Genomic DNA, 24,141 nt, shown 5'->3' with positions numbered 1-24,141 from the left:
TATAAAGTCCCTGTTTTCCCCATAGACTTTCCCCAGCCAGCTCTGCGCACCTACATGGATAAATTGTATCAAACCCTCAGCCTACAGGTTTTATACATTTGTAACTGTTTACTGTACACAGTTAGTGACACTCGTCCTATTGGTACTCTAATTTACTGAAATGTATATAATTATAGAAGCAGGGGACCACCTGGATTTACAAACACTGCAGCAATAAAATAAACCACACCTTTCTCAGGTAAAGTAAATTACGTATAAAATATTTTACATACATTACATACGTTTATTTGAGAAAATAGCAAAGTAACCACAATCAATACCAGCTCCAACCTTCAATACCAACCTTCAGCTCCCTCATTTTTTCAATCAATTAACTAAAATCTTTTCATTAAACTTGTAAGAGTCGACTACATTTGTGAAAAGTTTTACATCTCATCATATACACAAAACTGTTTTTTATTTTTCCCCGTGTTGTGCCTGTTTTGTACTTTTGAACTGCCGCGATGTTCTTCGGGAAATGTAGTTCAGTTTTTCCTATGATTTGTTGCTACAGTGTTACACGGGACTTCATTTCCCAGTAGCGAGGGAGGGGTTTATCTTTCTCTATGTAGGAAGGCGTTGTGATCTTTCCTGTTTCGATTGGTTAGTTCAGAACAGCGCTTCATTTGAAATCAGTAACGGGCGAGAGAGAAGAGGAGTTCAGTTTAGGAGAAGAGAGAAACCGGCCCTGGGTGAAGAGGATAACGGAGGCAGAGGTCTTGTGCGAAGAGAGTGAGGTTAGAGGTAGTAGACAGGCTGTCATCGCCATCAAGGAGGGTGGAAGTAGTAGATAGTGGGAAAGTGCAAGCGTGATCTGTGACACGGACACTGGGCTGCGTGAGATAGTAGGGCCAGAGCCTACTTTATAAGTACGATGATGACGGGCACAGTTGAAAATATGGGGACAATGATATTCACTGGCGGTATTTGACAGATAAGACATTGAGGGAGGGGTAGGATAGGGCTAAAGCGAGGGGGAAAAGCTATTTCATTTCAGCGTATGTTTTCTCTTTCTAAATTAATCTGTTTCTCAAAAAGGTTTCTCCAAGATTAAAAAAAAAAAAAAAAAAGACTGAAATTTTTCTTTTCATAAGTGTTTTTAATATCCAGGGTTGAGACTTGCGTAGAGATACATGGGCATGGCACTTATCAACAAAGGTTATGTGCTAAATATCTAACGATTGAAGACTAACATTGTACACCCCTTGTGTCCCAATAGTACACAATGTAGTGCTTTTTTATTTTATATTGCCTCCTTTTTTTCACTGTTGCTATTAGAGAAGGGGTGGGTGGTGGCTGCTGCTAGAGAGGGAGGATAGGATGGGGGAAGTTTTAGGGTAGAAAGGTTAGGATGGAGTTTTAGGAGATAAATCATTAGGATTACTTAGAGGAAACTGAGAGACTGTGACCCAAATTAGCAGTAGTTGCTTTTTGTTTGTTTTTTTCCTTATCAAATGTAGGCCTTAGAAACTATTTGAATGCTAAGCTAGCATGTCATTGTAACATGAGAGCATGTCAGCCTGATCTTGCACTGATTCTCTGAAAGCATAGGCAGAGCTCACTTAATCTAGTGCTAAGTACTTTGGCTTTTGTGTTTTGATTTTAGCTTTTGGAGGCCACACACAGAACTGATACTGTGAAGTAGAAAATCTGTGAAAAAAGGGGACATGTCCTGCCCGCAGGATACCTATTCCTATGATGCTCCTACTACCTATATTAAATTTGACTCATTCCAAGGTGAGGATGATCCAAATGCAGACTCATGGTTTGGTAAGTTTGTTTTCTATTTTTAAGTGTGTTTGTGTGTGTGTATATATATATATATATGTATTTATTTTTATTTATATATATATATATATATTTATATTTATCACGTAAGGGAACTGCACTCTCATACTTGACCGGGTACACATCCCATGACCCTGCAACATGCTCAGCCCTGGGTGCCACTGGCACTCGCAGGAAGCTGTGCTTTCCCCAGAGCCACAGGCAGTTAACCCCAGACAGGTCTGGGTGCAAGAACCATAGGGAAAATTACAAAACAAATTAATACAACACACAGAGAACTCAGCACTCACAAGCTCTCGGCTAAGATTTAAAAGCAAAAATGGAAAGGTTAGTTACCGCATCTGGCCAAATGGGACAAGCCCAGGTAACTCGTCAAGGTCCTTTCCAATACCTGGGACCCTAAAACAGCCACACAATGCAAGCTTTCAAATTCAAACAAACTGGGAACAAGGTGTGTTTAGATCGAGCGCCAAGGATTGACCTCAAACTAGTATACAGAGACCTCCTAGCTGGTCTGGAAAGAAAGTAGTCGAATAAGGGGTTGTATACAGCGCCTATAAAGGCAAGAGGTGGTGTGATCAGTAGGTAGAGACTTCTGAGGTGGTTTAGATGTAGTAAATGTAGTTTATTACATGAGGTGAGCAAATTAAAAAGAAGACAAAGTCAAGATAAAATACAGAGTATAGAATCCTATACGCTATACATAAAATCACTGAATAAAAACGTCAACAGATAAAAAATAAATATAAATAAAGGGTCAACAAAGAAAAATAGAGTCAAGATTGGAGGGGATGTACCAGTTAAGGATCCATATTGGGGAGTGTGAGAGTGTCTCAAAGTATGTTAACACAATTAGTGATCCAAAAGTGAAGAAAAGTAACGTGGCAAAAAAATGATGAACCATAAAATTGGATAGTAAAAATTTGAAAACTCGGTGAAACACTAAAATATCTATATCTAAAAAAAATAAAAAAAAAATATATATATATATATATATATATATATATATATATATATATATATATATATCTCTATCTATATATCAAAAAAATAAAAATATATATATATATATATCTATATCTTGTGTGCACAAAAAGGTTAATAAAGTGAAAAGATAAGAAGAATCCTCCAGTGTGGTCCTTTGGTGCTCTGTGTCCTTGGTAGAATGGAAGAAGGCAATTAAAGAAATCCAAAAAATTAAGAATAAAAAAATCCTAGAAATAATAAATAAACAGAACATAGTGTAGATGTACAAAAAGGATCAAACTCTATTAAAAATAAGCTTACCAAGTGTCGACGCGTTTCGGCCTATGCAAGGCCTTTTTCAAGACAATAAAAGTTGTGGCAATAACATTCTTAATAAAGTTTGCCAATATAGAAGGATGTCATATAATTTTCATTACACAAACTTATTTCACAAAGTTACACCACTAATAATTTGACTAAGAGTACCGGATTTTACCTATATTTCCATATTTGTAAATTTCATGAATCACCAATACCGGAAGTGACGTCACACATCCACTTCTGGTTTCGCGATATTAGTCAAACGAATGGAAATATGAATACATTCCTGCAATGGATAAAATTATTCATACCCAACTAACGTGATAAGTCTGGCTAACGAATAGAGGCATTGGTTCTTCATGTAAGAACATATGTATCCCTTACTCAGTGAAGCCGGAAGTAGTATTCAGCCGAAACCGGAAGTGAAACCTATGAACCAGGCACAAGAGATTTGATTACGTTTATAAAATATAATACGCACATACTATTGCTAATATGAATATCTAAATGTCATCATTTACTCTGAGTACTATTATCAAGCTAAGCTTATGGTTTATAACCCTTTTAAGGTATGTTTTAGACAACTTTTATAAAAATTGTACCCATGATGCGGGTATGATGCGGTGGCCCAAAGAGTAATTTTGGTGCCCAAACACATTACAGCTTACCCTATATAAGGCCACTTATTGCCACAACTTTTATTGTCTTGAAAAAGGCCTTGCATGCGTCGACACTTGGTAAGCTTATTTTTAATAGTTTGATCCTTTTTGTACATCTACACTACGTTCTGTTTTATTTATTTTTTCTAGGATTTTTTTATTCTTAATTTTTTTGGATTTCTGGATATTTTGAATTCCCTTCTTTTATTCTACCAAGGACACAGAGCACCAAAAGACCACACTGGAGGATTCTTCTTATCTTTTCACTTTATTAACCTTTTTGTGCACACAAGTTTAGTATGTATGTTTTTTTCAATTTTTACTATCCAATTTTATGGTTCATCATTTTTTGCCACGTTACTTTTCTTCACTTTTGGATCACTAATTGTGTTACCATACTTTGAGACACTCTGACACTTTGATATTCACCTATTTGGATTTACACATTTGGATAAACTCCCCAATATGGATCCTTAACTGTTACATCCCCTCCATTCTTGACTCTCTATTTTTCTTTGTTGACCCTTTATTTATATTTATTTTTATCTGTTGACATTTTTATTCAGTGAATTTTATGTATAGCTTATAGGATTCTATACTCTGTATTTTATCTTGACTTTGTCTTGTGTTTAATTATTTGCTCACCTCATGTAATAAACTACATTTACTACATCTAAACCACCTCAGAAGTCTCTACCTACTGATCACACCACCTCTTGCCTTTATAGGCGCTGTATACAACCCCTTATTAAACTGGGAACAAGGGAAGGGTGCACAGGCATATGTAATCACCCTAGACGTATACAAAACACGGAAGGGAACTGCACTCTCATACCGGACCGGGTACACCTCCCATGACCCTGCAACATGCTCAGCCCTGGGTGCCACTGGCACTCACAGGAAGCTGTGCTGTCCCCAGAGCCACAGGCAGTTAACCCCAGACAGGTCTGGGTGCAAGATCCATAGGGAAAATTACAAAACAATTTAATATAACGCAGTACATATTCTATACTACTTCTAGACCCCTTATTAATTAGGATACACCGGATGTATTGCCCACCGACACCTTTAACACAGTGGGGATATATTTCCCATCCAGGCATATAATATACCTCATACTTTTGAGGGTTGACCAGGTGAGCATAACCACTAACATTACTCTGATACAAATTGATTATCAGATTACAATGTTTCTTTTTTTTTTTTTTTTTTTTTTGTCCAAATAGCTGATCCACCCACCTGCCGGCCACTACCTGGGTGCAAATATGTGACAAATATCTCCAAATGAACTGCACTCACAGGACCTTTGGATAAAAAAAAAAGTTAACATTTTTGATTTTTTTTCACCCAAAAGGTCCGGTGAGTGCAGTTTATTGGGAGATATCTATATCCTGCCCACCGTCTGCAACCACACGGATATTTAACTGCATTTAAAATCCAACGAAAATAACAGTAGCACCACAGGATTTTCACCAAAGCAATGTCCAATTTATTGACGTTTCAGGTAACACATAATCCCCTTCCTCAGAACAATATAGTGTACAAACAATTGGTTACCTCCTCCCCTTAACAAAAAACCCCGCCAAAACTTCAATCATATCCCAGACAACTTTAGCATAAAACCTGGAAGTAGAATATCCTATTTCCGATATAAATTTAATGTAAATATTCATGAAATGTGTCTTTTAAAAAAAATTTTTTTTTTTTTTAACACAAATATAATTTCCCCAATGCACCATAATTCTTATTGTGACAACATATTGTGATATCCATACATTTTTCACCCTTCAGTTGAATTGTGTGTAATACTGGATGTTTAAATAACCTACTGCATCTGGTATTCATCGCTATCATCTAACCGTAAGTGCGGTGTCTGGAATTTAGCAATATATTGGCATCAATAATAATAAAAGTGGGGCATCAGCATAGGAATGGTACATAAACATATATTTGTGTATCCATAAAAAAAAATTAATACACAAATATTTCCCCAAGGCAACATAACGTGTATTGTGACAATACACTGATATTCATCCTTTTCTCACCCTTTAGTTGAATCGCGTAATACTGAATGTTTACACAACCTACTACTACGTCTGGTTAGATGATTAATACTGGACGTAGTAGGTTATATAAACATCTGGTATTGGTGTTTTTTCTGTTAAGGGGAGGAAGTAACCAATTGTTTGTACACTATTTAAAGTGAAGGTCCATTTTGATGAATTGGTGCCCGTTTTTTAATAAACCTATTAAAAACAAGAGCACTTTAATTAATCAAAATGGACATTTCACTGTTTTTTTTCTTCAAAAACGTACCTTTTAATCCTGGCAGACGCTCCAGCACTCCCACCTCCTGTCGCAAGCCCCCTTCGCGGGTCCAAAACGACTAATCTGGCTTCCTCCAATCACAGCGTTGCATCAGGCCAAGATTCCCCCGGGGGGATGCTGAGATTTGGAGGAAGCATGATTCGTCATTTCTGACGTCTGCAGAGGCTTCCGATGGCTGGGGGAATCGTTGGAGCGGCATTCAGGATTAAAAGGTACGTTTTTGAAGAAAACTGTGAAATGTCAATTTTGATGAATTAAAGTGCCCTTGTTTTTACTTGGTTTATTAAAAACCGGGCACTAATTCATCAAAATGGACCTTCACTTTAAACTGTTTTTTGATCTGAGGAAAAGGAAGAAAGTTCCCTGAAACGTCGTCTATTAAAGCTGACCTTTGCTGTTCAAATCCTGAGAGTGCAGTATATTTTTTGATAATTTATTACTGGCAATATTTGCACCCAGGTGGCTGTATCTGGAGGGTAGATTTTGTTTATGCTGGATATATCTATATATCTCTATCACAACTAAATTGAAAAACAAACTGAAATCTTTAAGGTGGAGGGATGTAAACCAAAAAACCAAACTAAGATAATGTGGTTGCATAAGTGTGCACAACCTCTTATAACTGGGGATGTAGCTGTGTTCAGAGTTAAGCAATCACAATCACAGGCTACCAAGAGGCCTACAGCAACATTAAAGGAGCTGCAGGAATATCTGGCAAGTACTGGCTGTGTGGTACATGTGACAATCTCCTGTATTCTTCATATGTTTGGGCTTTGGGCGAAGACCGCAAGACGGAAGCCTTTTCTTACAAAGAAACATCCAAGCCCAGCTAAATTTAGCAAAAACACATCTGAAGTGTCCCAAAAGCATGTGAGATAAGGTGTTATGGTCTGATGAAACCAAGGTTGAACTTTTTGGCCATAATTCCAAAAGATACGTTTGGCGCAAAAACAACACTGCATATCACCTAAAGAACATCATACCCACAGTGAAACATGGTGAAGGCAGCATCATGCTTTGGGACTGTTTTTCTTCAGCTGGAACTGGGGCCTTATTCAAGGTAGAGGGAATTATGAACAGTTCCAAATACCAGTCAATATTGGCACAAAACCTTCAGGCTTCTGCTAGAAAGCTGAACATGAAGAGGAACTTCATCTTTCAGCATGACGACCCAAAGCATACATCCAAATCAACAAAGGAATGGCTTCACCAGAAGATGATTACAGTTTTCGAATGGCCCAGACCTGAATCCGATTTGAAAATCTGTGGGTTGATCTGAAGAGGGCTGTGCATAGGAGATGCCCTCGCAATCTGACAGATTTGGAGTGTTTTTGCAAGGAAGAGTGGGCGAATCTTGCCAAGTCAAAATGTGCCATGCTGATAAACTCATACCCAAAAAGACTGAGTGCTGTAATAAAATCAAAAGGTGCTTCAAAGTATTTATTTTTTTATTTTTACTTCCCTTCACCTAAAAGATTTGTTTGTTTTTTCAATTGAGTTGCATAGTTTATAATTTTTTTTACATCACAGAAACCTGCCATTTTAACGGGTGTGTAGACTTTTTGTGTGTTTTTTTTCACATTCACTCACTCTTTTGTTATAATTATTATTATTATTTATTTTATTTTTTTTGTAAGGGGGGGGGGGGAGATTGTTCCATTAAGCATGGGGTTGTTTAGTATCTTGGTGATCGAGGAGAATTCATACAGAACTCTTTAGCTGGTGGTGTAAAATAGGAATTATAAGGCATATGAGGATGGTTTCTGACTACAGTTTGTAAAGTGTTACATACCTAATGTATGTTTAAAGGAAGAGAACTGCAGAATTATATAACATCAGATTTCAGTGAAAAATTGCTACGAAAGTTATTTTTACAGTACGCCGCTCCTGGCTGTACTGAGCGGGTCTGTTTGTTTTCCCTAAGCACATCGGACACGCTGTCTATTCACAGCCGGCCTGATCGCGCCATTAAACTCAATGTAGCTCGCTCCTGCTACCAGAGCGGGAGCGAGTTACATTGAGTTTAATGGCGCGAACAGGCCGGCTGTGAATAGACAGCGTGTCCGATGTGCTTAGGGAAAACAAACAGACCCGCTCAGTACAGCCAGGAGTGGCGTACTGTAAATAACTTTCGTAGCAATTTTTCACTGAAATCTTTTAAGGTAGAAAGATGGCGCTAAGCAGCTGATATATAATTCTGCACATAGTGCAGAATTATATAACATTATTATTTTGTGGGTTTACTGGCCCTTTTAAAGACTATCGACCCTGTACTACTCTGTGTTTAACCCCCAAGAGTTGAACACTCAGAAGTGGTGGTACTGCTTGGGGACCCGCGGAGCACTGCTGACCCAGAGCAGAAACCTCTGCTGATAGAAACAGCAGCACTGGTTGCGCGTCTAAGTTGTGTGACTAGCACTGCTGACTGGATCAGCCTAAGGTTTCTCTAAGAACCAGCAGTACTCCGCGGGTTCTGAGCAGCACTTCTACTGTATGTTTAACCCCCTTGCAGGGGTTAAGCATGCAATAGTGGTGTTAGTCTTAAAATGACATTTTCTATCAAATTAGAATATTTTTTTTTTTTACTGTTTATAACCCTTCATAGGTCCATTATAGTAGAAATATGATATTCTGTATTTTGCTAGATCATGTAATTTTAAGACCAGAAACCCTGAAACTCTGTGTTTAACCCTTTTGCAGGGGTTAAATACAAAGTAGAAATATCCAGTAGTAGAACACAGCTGTGTAATTAGTGCTGCTTATTGGATCAGAAGCAGTGTTTACAACTTGTTAGATCTTTGATAGGTGTCTTGGCAGTTGTGTGTAAATCTAAAAAACCTTTATGGTATGCAAGATATGTAATGAATTGTATGGTGTTTTGTATACCTTGTTTCAGACCAGCTAGTGGATGCTGAGAACATTCCTCCTGAGCCAAACAAAGATAATACAAAGAACACCCCCATTCGAAAGTCTGGCACCCTGCAGTCCAATGTTACACCTACCAAGAATTCAGGTAATGGCTATTTTTAAAGGTGTTATACAAAAACATTCTTAACAGCACATACTAGAAAAATAAACCCACCAGATGATTTAATAATCCCAGAAGTCAATATGATAAACATGTATTTGGAAAAACATGGTGCAGTAACTGGTTAGGAGCCGCCACAGGGACATCCATAAAAATATTTATTTGTGCAGAGTGGGTACTGTTTTCTGGATAGAAGCGTTGCATAAATATTTTTGTAATTCCAGGTGGAGTGCATCATAGGGGAAAAAATGACATGCTCTAATTTGTTAGATCATGTAATTTTAACAGTACAGACCTTCAAATATGTGTTTAACCCTCACAAAGGGGTTAAGCCCATAGTTAAATACCACTCCTGGATTCTCTGAGAACTAATGATCTGAAGCAGACCTGGACAGTAGCTGCATTTTTATTTATCTTTTTCTAAACTGCTTTACCCCCAAACCATAGACATGTTAGTATAACTGTGAAATTACTTTGGGGACAGAGAAGGGGAATAGAAGGCTCTTATTAAAAGGTTGAAATATAACTTTCTTAAAACATTTGGGTTGGATTTATGCAGTAACAATCTGATGTAGTAACTATGTTGGTGACATCACTGAATGGTTTTCCTTTTTTAGACACAAGTCCACAGGATCATTCATTACTTATGGGATATTCACCTCCTGGTCACCAGGAGGCGGCAAAGAGCACCACAGCAAAGCTGTTAAATAGCCCATCCCCTCTCTCTCACTCCAGTCATTCTCTTTGCCTGCGTTAAGATAGGATGCGGTAAAGTGAGGTGTTAGATTTGATTCTTCAATCAAGAGTTTGTTTTATTTTGCAGTATATTTTAATACTGCTTTGTCCTGGGGTGTAGCTGTGTTCCATTCTCTGTTGAAAGAGCTTTGCTGGCTTTAAAGCAATGGGAACTTGTGAGACATACTTAAACTCACTGCGCCTCCCATACAGTATTGCTGCCCTAACCCTGAAAATCCTGAGGGGCTTGTATCAGGAATTTCATTCATTCATTTCAGAGGTCCATGTGGAGAGATGGGACTCTTCAAACCGGCTGAACTGCTTTGGCTGTCAGGCAGCAACATGAGTTAAGTGCTTATTTTTTTCCTAAGCTGTTAGAGGAAAATTGAGCACTTTATTACACGGTAAGCTTATAGCATTATATTATAAGCACTTGGGACATTATTCTCTCAGAGGGAGAGTATGAGACGGCATGTTACAGGCACTGGGGCTGGGAGACTAGCTTTAATGGTGGTTCCCACATGGCTTAACGTTAACATTTTTCCTATGTGAGATAGACGGTTAGACATGCCCACAAAGGGGTGGTGCCTAGTTATTGGCAGTTTTTTCCTTTGGCCTAGTTAAAAGTACAAGGTTTCAACGGAGTTCCTCTCAGGATCCCTGCTTCACTAAAATATACAAGCAGGTTTCTAGGACAGTGATCCGTTTTTCTGCTGCATCGTTTTTAACCCTTATCGATCCAGAGTGACAGTATGCATAACATAACTGTCAGAGGGTCAGGTAGGTGCCTCAGCAAGACTGCTGAGGTGTAGGGTGCATTATTTTTCATTTTGGAGTATAAAAAAATTGTTTTGAACATTTTTTCTTATTGCAGTAAAAAAGTTACGTTTTAAAATTTAAAGTGACTAACTTTTTTTGATTAAAATATTTTTTTGTTTTCATATTTTGGCATTGTGTGTTGTGCTTCAATATGGACTCAGGAGACTTGCAGAGCTCTATTTGCTCCTTATGTCTTGATGCTAATGTGGAACCACCAATCCCTTTTTGTCCCTTAAGCATTAAGAGGGCTGAAAACGGCAGAGAATTGCTTTTTACTGAGCAAAGCCTTTCTACTATAGATACTTCTCAAAAGTCTAGCGAGGATGGTCCAAGTGGGCCGCAGCTTTCTCCCCATACGTCCCAATCTATTACGCCTGCTCAATCAGTGTCCTGTACTCCTGCTTTAGCGCCCACAATCACTCTAAAAGACATAGCTTCCCTTATGTCATCTACTATCAATGATGCGTTGTCGGCCTTTCCCCCCCCCCTACTACAAGAGGGTAGTCTTAAAAGGAAGGCTAGACAATCTATAAGTGAGGGTGCAGAGGCTACTGATATACCTTCCCAACCAGAGGAGGAAGGCAATGAGGTTTTATCTGAAGGGGAAATTTCAGATGCAGGGAATTCAATACCTCAAGTAGATTCAGGGGTGGTGAATTTTAGGTTAAGGTGGAACACCTCCGTATGCTATTAAGGGAGGTTTTACTTACACTAGATACGTTAGTGGTGGCTCCTACAGGTACCAAAAGTTGGCCAAGTATGTTGATATTCCTGCCTTTTCACAGGTTTTTCCGGTTCCCAAGCGGACTTCAGAAATACTCGCTAAGGAATGGGAGAGGCCTGGTATTCCTTTCTCTCCCTCACCTATGTTTAAGAAAATGTTCCCAGTAGAGGATATTTTTAAAGAAACGTGGCATGCTATTCCTAAGGTGGAGGGCCCTATCTCCACCCTGGCTAAGAGAACCACTATTCCCATAGAGGATAGCTGTTCGTTTAAAGTCCCTATGGATAAAAGATTAGAGGGTATAGTTAAGAAACTTTATGTACATCGGGGACTTCTGATGCAACCTACTGCCTGTATTATTACCGTCACAGGTGCGGTGGCATACTGGTTAGACAATCTTATTGAGTCGCTTCAGTCAGAGACTCCCTTGGAGGAGATACAAGATAAAAGCTAATGCTTTTATTACAGACACTTCTTTACAGGTCTTTAAGCTGGCAGCTAAGAGTTTGGGTTTTTCGGTCCTAGCCCGCAGGGCCTTATGGCTAAAGCCTTGGTCCACGGATGTGTCTTCTAAGACTAAGCTCCTTTCTATTCCTTACAAGGGTAAGACCTTGTTCGGACCTGCTCTGAAGGAGATCATTTCTGATATCTCGGGAGGTAAGGGCCATCTTCTCCCGCAGGATAAGAAGATTAAACTTAAAGGACGACAGACTAATTTTCGTTCCTTTCGGAATTACAAAGGAATTGCTTCCTCCGCCAAGCAGGAACAACCTAAGCCTGCATGGAGGCCCAACCCTTCTTGGAAGCCCAAGCAAACCAAGAATCCTGAAATTGGAACTAAGTCAGCATGAAGGGCATGCCCCTGATCCAAGGCCGGATCTGGTAGGGGGCAGACTATCCCTTTTTGTTTAGGCTTGGGTGCGGGATGTTCAGGATCCCTGGGCTTTAGAAATAGTGTCCCAGGGGTACAAATTGGAATTCAAAAATGTTCCCTCTATCGGCAGGTTCCTGCCTTCAAGATTATCTGCAGACAAGATAAAAAGAGAGGCGTTCTTACATTGCGTAGATGATTTCTCTGTCAGGGGAGTGATCGTTCCTGTTCCAGCACAGGAACAGGGTCAGGGTTTTTACTCAAATCTGTTTGTGGTTCCCAAAAAAGAGGGAACCTTCAGACCAATCTTGGAACTCTTAGAAATTTGTTTAGACTCGAGGTCCGTCTTTTAAGATGGAAACTATACGTTCCATACTACCGCTGATTCAAGAAGGTCAGTTCATGACCACAGTGGACCTAAAGGACACATACCTACATGTTCCCATTCACAGGGACCATTACAAATTCTAAGGTTTGCATTCTTAGACAAACACTTTCAGTTTGTGGCGTTACCCTTTGGCCTGGCCACTGCTCCAAGAATATTTACAAAGGTGCTGGGATCTCTTCTGGCGGTTCTTTGACCGCAGGGCATTGGAGTGGCGCTGTGTCTGGACGACATTCTAATTCAAGCACCATCACTTCAACAAGCCAGATCCCATACCAACCTGGTATTATCCTTCCTGAGATCTCATGGGTGGAAGATAAATCTGGAAAAAAGCTCCTTGTTTCCAAGTACAAGGGTAACCTTTCTAGGGACCATAATAGATCCCCTGTCAAAGAAATTTTTTCTGACAGAGGTCAGGAAAACAAAGTTGTTTCATACCTGTCGTGCCCTTCAGTACACTCTCCGGCCTTCGGTGGCTCAATGTATGGAGGTAATCGGGCTGATGGTGGCGACAATGGATATCATCCCTTTTGCTCAGTTCCATCTCAGACCTCTATAGCTAAGCATGCTCAGGCAATGGAACGGGGATTATACAGATCTGTCTCCTCTGATAACTCTAGATCAGGAGACGAGGGATTCTCTTCAGTGGTGGTTGTCTCTGGATCTATCATCTATCCCAGGGAACCTGCTTTCGCAAAAGAAAACATATAGAAAGTGGTGCTTCAGGATAAATTCAAAAAAGAAAACTTTATTCATTCTTTACATGTCACAGCATGGACTAGATAAAACAAAACACTTGCAAGTGCCAAAGGGCTTGACACGTTTCGGCTTACGCTGTCATCAGAAGCCTTAATCCTATTACCCACCAACACTCTTTTAATTTTATCCAAGCGTGGGTTCTCTGATCCGGTCATAGAGACCTTGATTCAGGCTCGTAAGCCTGTAACTAGAAAAATCTACCATAAGATTTGGCGTAGATACTTTTATTGGTGTGAATCCAAGGGCTACTCTTGGAGTAGAGTTAGAATTCCTAGAGTTTTGTCTTTTCTCCAGGAAGGTCTGGAGAAGGGTTTATCTGCTAGTTCCCTAAAGGGTCAAATTTCGGCTCTATCCATTTTGTTTCACAAACGTCTAGCAGATGTACAATCCTTTTGTCAGGACTTGGTAAGAATCAGGCCTGTGTTCAAACCAGTTACTCCTCCATGGAGTCTTAATCTAGTTCTCAAAGTTCTTCAAGGGGCTCCATTTGAGCCTATGCATTCCTTAGATGTCAAGTTGCTATCTTGGAAAGTTCTTTTTCTGGTTGCCATTTCTTCTGTGCGAAGTCGCAGAACTCTCGGCGCTACAATGTGAATATCCATACCTTATTTTCCACTCGGATAAGGTAGTGCTTAGAACAAAACTAGGTTTTCTTCCTAAAGTCGTTACGTATAGGAACATTAACCAAGAAATTGTTGTTCCTTCCTTGTGTCCTAATTCTTCTTCCCAGAAGGAGAGACTTCACAATTTAGATGTGGTTCGGGCCCTGAAGTTTTATCTTCAGGTGACTAAGGACTTTCGTCAGTCCTCTTCTTTGTTTGTAGTTTTTTTCTGGAAAACGTAAGGGTCAGAAAGCTACGGCTACTTCTCTTTCTTTGTGGCTGAAGAGTATCGTACACCTCGCCTATGAGACTGCTGGGCAGCACCCTCCTGAGAGGGTTACGGCTCATTCCACGAGGGCTGTGGCTTTCTCATGGGCGTTCAAGAATGAGGCTTCTGTGGAGCAGATTAACAAGGCTGCAACTTGGTCCCCTCCATACTTTTTCGAAACTTTACAAATTTGACACGTTTGCCTCATCTGAGGCTGTTTTTGGGAGGTTCTTCGTGCAGTGGTGCCTTCCGTTTAGGTCCATGTCTTTCCCTCCCGTATCATCCGTGTCCTCTAGCTTGGGTATTGTATCCCATAAGTAATGAATGATCCCGTGGACTCGTAGTGTCTAAAAAAGGAAAACAAAATTTATGCTTACCTGATAAATTTATTTCCTTTTTGACACAAGTCCACGGCCCACCCTGTTTTTATGTATAGACAGGTTTTGATTTTTATAAACTCCAGACACCTCTGCACCTTGGCTTTCCTTTCTTTCCTAACTTCGGTCAAATGACTGGAGTGGGAGAGAGGGGATGGGCTATTTAACAGCTTTGCTGTGGTGCTCTTTGCCGCCTCCTGGTGACCAGGAGGTGAATATCCCATAAGTAATGAATGATCCTGTGGACTCGTCGTATCAAAAAGGAAATACATTTATCAGGTAAGCATAAATTTTGTTTTTGTGCCTATTCTGAGAGCAAAACAAACGAGCACTGCACTGAGTTATTTACAGGAGATTACAGCTATATTGGTGCTGCATTGACCTGCAGTCTGCTTTTGTATTATAATTATATGTCCCTTTTTTTAAAGCTAAAGGATTTTGTACAACTGTAACCTCCTATTTTACAGATGAAAATCACAATGCACAGGATGACGCAATGTCACAACAACCCCTTAATATTATTTCTTCTATGGATGCTTGGAGAGCTACAAACAAGAATCAAAGTGGGCATAGAGTATCTACAGGAAATAGGTAATGAGGTGCCAGATCCTGGGGCATATAAGTTTGAATGAGTGGTGTGTGTGGGTTTTTTTTTTTTTTCCTGTGTGTGGCTGTTATGTGCAAGGATGGTTTAGTTACTATACCTCCTTTATAATGTGTGTGTTTTTATGACTCCCAAACCCTATCGTCATAAGGTCATCAAAGCGACTTTCTGGCAAGGAGAGGAACAAACAGCTGGCAAAAATTCGAGCTGAGAGGCGTACAGTCAGTTCATCTGTGCACCCAGATGACCACCCTCCTACAAAGAAACAAAAGCTGTAAGTATTGTGTGTGTGTGAGTAACACCTGAACTGAGTGCTGTGTACCTCTGGCTAGTAATGCTGTTGACAGGAACAGATATGGGTAGATGCTTTGTGTGGGCGTAACAAATTGTTATAGCCTTTTGTGGGATTGAATGCAAGGGTTAACAATCTGTTACCCCTTCACATACATTTCCTACAGGACTTATAGATCATCAGAGAACAAGCCAGTGCCTCAAACTGTAAGGAGGTAAGTGAGCACAGGCTGGTGAATTTTTTTTTATTAGCTATGTAAATCTGTTACACTTCTGTCACTAGGAAAATGTTGAGGCTTGGGGGTGCACTTTACAGGTTTGTGTGTTAGTAATGTCTCCAAATCCCCACACTGGTGATAATTTTAGTTTGTGATTGATTCTAAAATTGAGTGTATTAGTGAACATTCTCTCTCTTCTAGGACACTCAGCAGAAGCGTCACATCAGATACCTCGTTGAACAAAGGACTGTCCACAAGCAGGGACAAAGCAAACAACCTATGCTCTCCAAAACCAAAGTCCAAGCTGTTGACTATGCCCTCCACTCCTACAGTGCTGAAGTATGTTAAATGTTTTTGTTGTACCATGAATTTTAAGTTTGTTACAAGGGGAGAAAAAGCATGTGGCTAGAATTATAGATTTAAATTGATGGTAAAGTTTCCAATTGGAAAATCAGATCCGGAATAGAAACAATATTTTAGATGGATATTCATTCTAATAAAGATCTGCGATAACTTTATTTTATTTTTTTGCTAGAGCTACTGTTGGCTCACAAAAAAACCAAAAACTATTGAAGTTACTGGCCGGGGTGTGGGGTATTGGAATTTCATCACTTTTAAAAAGTAAGTATCTTCATTAGAATGGATAAATTAAAATCCATCTTAAAATAAAGTTTCTATTCTGGATCTGATTATACAAATTGGATGTTGCTCCTTGGTTTGTGAAAGGATTTAACTAGAATATAGTAGTTTGTTGGCAAATGTACAGATGGTCACTAATTGTAACATGGAAGAAAACTTTCTTTCTAATGACACGGTGAGTTTCTAATTACTATTGGGAATATCATTCCTGGCCAGCAGGAGGAGGCAAAGAGCACCACAGCAAAGCTGTTAAATATCACCTCCCTTCCCTCCAACACCAGTCATTTTCTTTGCCTACGTTAAGAGCAAGGAGGTGGTAAAGTTTAGGTGTCTGGAAGATTCTTCAATCAAGATTTTATTATTTTTCAGCAGTGCAAGTTTGTTCTGCATTTTCCTGGAGTTTAGCCGTACTCCATGTCAGTCTCTTCAGTAGAGCAGTGGTGGCTTTTAAGCAATTGGGACCTTGTGGGGTATAATCCTCACTGCGCCTCCCAAATTATTGCTGCCCTAACTTTAAAAGCCTGAGGGAGATCACTAAGTCTCTTCCTTCTTCCACAGGTCCATGTGAGGGAGAATGCCTCTCAATCCTATTGAGCTGCCCTGCTGCCAGGCAGATTTCATAGAGGTAAGTGCTAAGTTTATTTTTCTAGGGAGCATACAGAAAAATATTGTCACTTTAACATCTGTTGGGACTCATTTATCCTATTGTGGGTTAATAGGACAATGGAAGGCAGTTTGTGCAGGCACTGGGGACGTCGGGAAAAGGAACTATAGACTTAGTTCATTTTTATTACAGCTTATGGTGGTTATACTCCCAGCGGCTTTACATTCATAGTTAATGCAGGCCGTGAGGTTCTGGTAGTAACGCCCACGATGGGCGGGTCTGTTTTTTTTTTTTTTTAGAAGAGGCAAAGAATTTGCGCGCTTTCTTTCATCCCTACTCATTTCCAGTGTGTCGGATGTGTGTCTCCTAGTTGCGGTTCCGCTTTCTGTGTGAAGCGATCTCTGGATACCGAGTGGAGCAGCCCTGATTGAGTCCGGATTTTTCTACTAACAGAAGTTGGGCAGTTATTAATTCCGGCAGTCAGCAGGACAGGTAGGCACCTCAGAGCTGTCTGGGGTGTTAGACATTATTTTGTGAAACAACATAAAGATTATCGTTTAAAATTTTTATATGTATGTAAAATAAAATAATTTTATTTTTCATTTGGTTAATTCTTGGGTACAGATGGACCAAGAGGCCCTGCAGAATGTTACATGTACTTTGTTTTGATGCTAATGTGGAACCACCAATTCCTTTCTGTTCCTCATGTATTGAGAGAACATTGAATTACAGGGATAGACATTTTGATTCTGAGCCAGCATTGTCTAAGGCGGATGCTGCTCAAGGTTTTCCTGTAAGTGTTCAGGATATGCTGCAGCTTTCTCCTCAAATGTCCCAAATTTTATCGTCCACACATGCAGTGCCCTGCGCTTCCTCACAAACTCCAGTTGTAGTCTCATTGCAAGACATTGCTTTCATTTTGTCGTCTGCGGTAACTGATGCACTGTCTGCCTTTCCCATACTGCGGGGAAAGCGCAAGAGGAACTTAAAGATTTAGGGAGTAAGGTTTCTGACACGGTTGCGGTTTTTCCGAATGTTTCTTCCCAGAAATCTGAGGACAATACTTCCGTGGCATCTGAGGGGGAAATCTCAGACAGTGAAACTCCCTCTTCTGATGCTGAAGTGATATCATTTAGGTTTAAGCTGGAACACCTCAGTTTTTTACTTAAAGGGACACTGAACCCAAATATTTTCTTTCATGATTCAGATAGAGCATGCAACTTTCTAATTTACTCCAATTATCCATTCTTCATTTTCTTGCTATCTTTATTTGATAGACATCTAAGGTTTTTTTGTTCAAAACTCTGGACAGCACTTTTTATTGGTGGATGAATTTATCCACTAATCAGCGAGGACAACCCAGGTTGTTCACCAAAAATGGGCTGGCATCTAAACTTACATTTTTGTATTTCAAATAAAGATACCAAGAGAATGAAGAAAAATTGATAATAGGAGTAAATCAGTTTCTTAAAATTGCATGCTCTATCTGAATCGCAAAAGATAAAATTTGGGTTCAGTGTCCCTTTTTAAGGAGGTTTTGGCTACCGGATGACTCCAACACTATGGTCATAGTCCATCCTAAGAAGTCTAGTAAACTAAACAAGTATTTTGATGTTCCATGGTAGAGGTTTTCCCTGTACCAGATTGGGCTACAGAGATTATTGCTAAGTGGCAGAGACCGGGTATTCCTTTTTTCTCCATCTATTTTTAAAAAGATGTTTCCTATTGCTGACTCTGTCAAGGAGTCTTGGCAGACGGTCCCCAAGGTGGAAGGGGCAATTTCCACCTTAGCTAAGAGAACCACTATTCACATAGAGGATAGTTGTTCATTTAAGGATCCTATGGATAAGAAGTTGGAGTGATTGCTCAAAAAGATGTATGTTAACCAGGGTTTACAATGGCAACCTGCGGTGTGTATTGCTACCGTCACTAGTGCGGCAGCATACTGGTTTGATTCATTGTCTGTCTATTCAGGCAGACACTCCCCTTGACGGGATCCAGGATAGGATCAAGGCCCTCAAGTTGGCCAATTCTTTTATTACTGATGCTTCCCTACAGGTTATTAAGCTAGGAGCAAAAAATGTCTGGGTTTGCCGTACTGTCCCGCAGAACCTTATGGTTGAAAATCCTGGTCTGCGGAAGTGTCATCTAAGTCTAAGCTTTTGGCAATTCCCTACAAGGGTAAGACCTTGTTTGGGCCGGGCTTGGCTGAAATTATTTCCAACATTACGGGAGGAAAGGGTCATTTCCTCCCTCAGGGTAAGAGGAATAAGTAGAAGGGACGTCAGAGTAATTTTCATTCATTCCTTTTGAAACTTCAAGGGTAAGCCTCCCTCTACAAAGCAGGAACAGTCCAAGCCTTCCTCGAGGTCCAACCAGTCATGAATCAAGGGAAAGCAATCTAAGAAGTCCGCTAATAACTCAGCATGAAGTGTCTGCCCCGATCTGGGACCAGATTGGGGGGGGGGGGCAGACTTTCCTCCTTCGCTCAGGCTTGGGTTTGGGATGTTCAGGATTTCTGGGCGGTGGACATCGTGTCCCAGGGATACAAACTAGAGTTAAAGACTTTTACCTCCCAGGGGCTGGTTTCTGCTCTCAAGATTATCTGTAGACCAGATAGAGAGGCGTTCTTATGCTGTGTTCAAGACCTTTTCTGACCTGGGAGTGATAGTTTCTGTTCCAAGGCAGGAACAGGGTCTGGGTTTTTACTCCAATCTGTTCATGGTTCCCAAAAAAGAGAGCTTTCAGACCAATTCTAGATCTTAAGTCTAGACAAGTTCCTCAGAGTACCGTCCTTCAAGATGGAAACTATTTGTTCCATTCTTCCCTTGGTTAAAGAGGGTCAATTTATGACAACAGTAGATTAAAAGGATGTGTACCTGCATGTTCCCATCCACAGGGATCATCGCACGTTTCAGAGGTTCGCATTTCTAGACAAACACTTCAAGTTTGTGGCTCTTCCATTCAGCCTTGCCACAGCTCCCAGAATTTTTTCAAAAAGGTCCGGGGATCCCTGTTGGCGGTGGTGCGGGGCATTGCAGTGGCGCCTTATTTGGATGACATTCTGGTTCAGGTGCCATCCTTTCAACAAGCGAACTCCCACACAGAGATGTTATCCTTCCTGTGCTCTCACGGATGGAAGGTGAATTTGGGAAAGAGTTCCTTAATTCCAGCTACAAGGGTAGTGTTCCTGGGAACCATAATAGATTCCCTATCGATTAAAATATTTCTGACAGAGGTCAAAGTCAAATATCTTGGATTCTTGTCTGGTGCTTCAGTCCTCTCCTCGGCCGTCAGTGGCTCAATGTATGGAGGTGATCGATCTGATGGTAGCTGCCATGGACATCATTCTGTTTGCCTGTTTCCACCTCAGATCTCTGCAGTATGCATGATCAGACAGTGGAACAGGGATTATGCAGATCTGTCTCCACGATTACATCTGAATCAGGTGACAAGAGATTATCTTCCTTGGTGATTGTCTCAGGAACATTTCTCCCAGGGAGCCTGCTGGGATGGGGAGCAGTCTGGGGCTCACTAAAGTCTCAGGGGACATGGACTCGGGAGGAGTCTGTTCTCCTCATAAACATTCTGGAGCTGAGGGCAATCTTCAATGCTGCGCTGGCCTGGCCCTAGTTAGCTTCAGCCCGGTTTATCAGGTTCCAGTCGGACAACTTAACTTCAGTGGCTTACATCAACCATCAGGGAGGAACTTGGAGTTCCTTGGCCATTACAGAGGTAGCTAAAATTATTCAGTGGGCGGAGACCCACAACTGCAGTCTATCTGCGATCCACATTCCAGGAGTGGACAATTGGGAAGCAGATTTTTTTGAGCAGGCAGACCTTTCACCCGGGGGAGTGGGAGCTCTATCCGGAAGAGTTTTCCAGCTTGATTCTCAAATGGGGACAGCCGGAACTAAATCTCATGGCATCTCGTCGGAATGCCAGGCTCCCGAGGTACGGGTCGATGGATCCTCAGGCTGTACTGATGCTCTGGCGGTCCCTTGGAATTTCAGTCTAGCATACCTATTTCCTCCGTTCGCTCTCCTTCCTCGGGTCATTGCTCAAATAAAACAGGAGAGGGCGTCGGTGATCCTCATTGCACCGGCGTGGCCTCGCAGGATCTGGTATGCAGACCTAGTTGAGATGTCATTTCTCCCGCCTTGGAGACTTTATCTGAGGATAGACCTTCTACTTCAAGGGCCCTTCCTTCATCCAAATCTCGTTTCTCTGAAGCTGATGCTTAATCTTATCTAAGCGGGGATTTTGTATGAGTAGTCATTGAGACCATGATTCAGGCTCGTAAGCCTGTTACCAGGAAGAATTTACTACAAGATATGGCGTAAATATCTGTATTGGTGTGAATCCAGAGGCTACTCTTGTAGTAGAGTTCGGATTCCTAGAATTCTTGCTCTTCTCCAAGAAGGTTTGGAGAAGGCTTTATTGGCCAGTTCTTTGAAAGATCAAATATCTGCCATGTCTATTTTGTTACATAAACGTCTGGCGGATGTACCAGACGTGCAATCGTTCTGCCAGGCCTTGGTCAGTATCAGGCCTGTGTTCAAACCTGTTACTCCTCCCTGGAGTCTTAACCTTGTTCTTAAAGTTATTCAGCAGGCTCTCTGAGCCTATGCATTCCTTAGATATTAAATTATCTTGGAAGGTTTTGTTTCTTGTTGCTGTTTTGTCTGCTTGTAGAGTCTCAGAGCTCTTGGCGTTACAGTTTGAATCTCCTTACCTTATCTGAAAGAAAAATAGTAGGTTTTGGATAGGAACATTAGTCAGGAGATTGTTGTTCCTTCATTATGTCTTAACCCATCTTCTCATAAAGAACGTCTGCTGCACAACCTAGACATGGTGCGTGTGTTTAAAATTCTATCTACAGGCGACTAAGGATTTTCGCCAGTCTTCTGCTCTGTTTGTAGTTTTCTCTGGGAAGCGTAAGGGGCCGAAAGCTACGGCTACTTTTTTCTTTGTGGCTGAGGAGTATCATTCGCTTGGCCTATGAAACTGCTGGACAGCAGCACCCTGAGAGTCACGGCTCATTCTACGAGGGCTGTTTCCTCTTCCTGGGCATTCAAAAATGAAGCTTCTGTGGAACAGATTTGCAAGGCTGCAACTTGGTCCTCTCTACACACTTTCAAAATTCTATAAATTTTATACTTTTGCCTCGCTGAGGCTTCTTTTGGGAGAAAGGTTCTTCAAGCAGTGGTGCCTTCCGTTTTTAGGTTCCCTGTCTTGTCCCTCCCTTATCTGTGTCCTCTAGCTTGGGTATTGATTCCCAATAGTAATTAGATTATCCGTGGACTCACCGTGTCATTAGAAAGAAAACAAAATTTATGCTTACCTGATTTCTCTCTTTCTTGACACAGTGAGTCCACGGCCCACCCTGTTTATTTGGACAGGTTTTTGTTGTATTTTAAACCTCAGGCACCTCTGCACCTTGTTGCTTCCTTTCTCTCCTTTACTTCGGTCGAATTACTTGGTTGGAGGTAAGGGAGGTGATATTTAACAGCTTTGCTGTTTTTCTATTTGCTGGGCAGGAGTGATATTCCCAATAGTAATTAGATGATCCGTGGACTCACCGTGTCAAGAAATAAATGTATCAGGTAAGCAAAAAATTTAGCTTTTATGTGTAGTGAACGCAGTGAGCAAAACAAGCTATTTAAATGTAGTGGAAATTATTTTAGGTTTAAGTTGTCATGGGAAACGGTGAAAAATGCAGCACAGTGTCCCCTTTTTAGGAAGCAGGATGGGTATTGATTGATCAAGGACATAATTTGTCGTTTTTATAGGAAGATGTCATGGATGTAAGACTAAGCTAAATTCATTTTTTTGTTTAAGGAGAAAAAACTTGCCATTAAAGCCAAAGAGTTCAGAGGAACAGGAATTGGAAGTGATGCAGCAGCTTCAGAAGGAAGTAGTAGAGCAACGTAAGAAGAATGAGGAGACCCTGAAAATGGCAATAGCTGGTGCTGGTATGTGTTGCAGCTGAACTGGGGTACATATGTGCAAGGGAATTTTTAAATTAGGTGATTAGTAACTGGGGTGTGTGTGGTCATCAGAAGCTTATGTCTCTCATACACACACCCCTTGATACCTTGTCTGTTCATCTGCTCTCCAGTACACACAAGATTCAACTGTGTAGGTCCTCTAAGTAATATTTGATTTTATTATTTACATTTTAATAAATCAAGCATTTCTAAGTACACAGTTTTAACTCATTAATAACCCATAAGAACTTCCTACCTGCTCTTTGTAACATCAAGAAAGCACCTCATCCTCCACAACCCTCTTGTGATTGATCCTGTCAAGTGTTTCTATATGCACTCTGATCTGTGGGTATACTTGCAGTCAGTCCGCAACTAATACAAGTCATTCCTTTAAACTGCTCCTTTTTATTGGCTCTAGTATATAGCCAATCTACAGTCAACTCAGTGGAAATTCACTGGAGCTTGCAGTAAAAAAAAAAGTTAGCTGTTGCAGCTTTCTTTGTACCAATTATCTATATTGTAAAATGCTTGAACACTACTGATTTGATGTATGAAATGAAAATAAAATCTAAGCCCCACTAGCTTTTTAAATCGTGCTTTTATTCATTTTTGTCTTCCCTTTTTACTATCCGTACAGGACAACCAGGGAAGAGGACTATCGCCCCGGTCACCAAACCAGTAGACTTTCACTTCTGTACAGATGATCGTCTTAAGAAACACCCTGAGGAGCAGGCAGGTGATCAGTACAAGGAGGTGGATTTTGCGGCTGCTCTCAGAAAGCACCCACCATCCCCGGTGAGGTTTGGGGCTTGTTGCTGTTTAGTATATAGGATATGCTATTAAAATGATAGTTGGAACCTCCATTTTTCAGCTTGTAACTGCTTGTGGTTCCTCTACAGGTGAGGGTGCCAAAGGGTGGTCACACAGTACCTAAGCCCTTCAATCTTTCACAAGGCAACAAACGAAAACTTGAAGAGTCAGACAGTGGAAAATATGTCTCCACTGCTGAACAGGTTCTTGCCTTCTGTAAAAAAACACCTACACGCTATCATTTGCGTAGCAGACAGAAGGATATGGAGGGTTAGTAAAACATATTTTTAATAAGGTTGTAGTAGGGGTGTTTTGG

The 24,141-nt window shown here is 40.7% G+C and overlaps 1 protein-coding gene across 5 annotated transcripts in view; it reads left to right on the top strand.

Annotated features, from left to right (window-relative positions):
* The first annotated feature begins 650 nt into the window (after positions 1-650).
* Positions 651-24,141, top strand: part of TPX2 (TPX2 microtubule nucleation factor) — a 32,338-nt gene continuing 8,847 nt past the window's right edge. For 2 of the 5 annotated variants that reach the window (XM_053699871.1, XM_053699783.1), the window contains exons 1-10: positions 651-776; positions 1,646-1,809; positions 8,998-9,114; positions 15,137-15,260; positions 15,425-15,547; positions 15,732-15,779; positions 15,984-16,121; positions 22,867-23,000; positions 23,653-23,815; positions 23,920-24,095. In XM_053699871.1, the coding sequence (XP_053555846.1) occupies positions 1,707-1,809; positions 8,998-9,114; positions 15,137-15,260; positions 15,425-15,547; positions 15,732-15,779; positions 15,984-16,121; positions 22,867-23,000; positions 23,653-23,815; positions 23,920-24,095 (1,126 nt within the window). In that variant the 5' untranslated portion in view covers positions 651-776; positions 1,646-1,706. The remainder of the gene's footprint in view (positions 777-1,645; positions 1,810-8,997; positions 9,115-15,136; positions 15,261-15,424; positions 15,548-15,731; positions 15,780-15,983; positions 16,122-22,866; positions 23,001-23,652; positions 23,816-23,919; positions 24,096-24,141) is intronic. The other 3 variants (XM_053699933.1, XM_053699821.1, XM_053699956.1) reach the window with 3 other exon arrangements.

The sequence above is a fragment of the Bombina bombina genome, chromosome 1, assembly GCF_027579735.1.
Source record: "Bombina bombina isolate aBomBom1 chromosome 1, aBomBom1.pri, whole genome shotgun sequence".
Lineage (NCBI taxonomy): Eukaryota > Metazoa > Chordata > Amphibia > Anura > Bombinatoridae > Bombina > Bombina bombina.
Note: the sequence above shows the minus strand (reverse complement) of the source record. Positions and strands in the feature narration are given on the sequence as shown.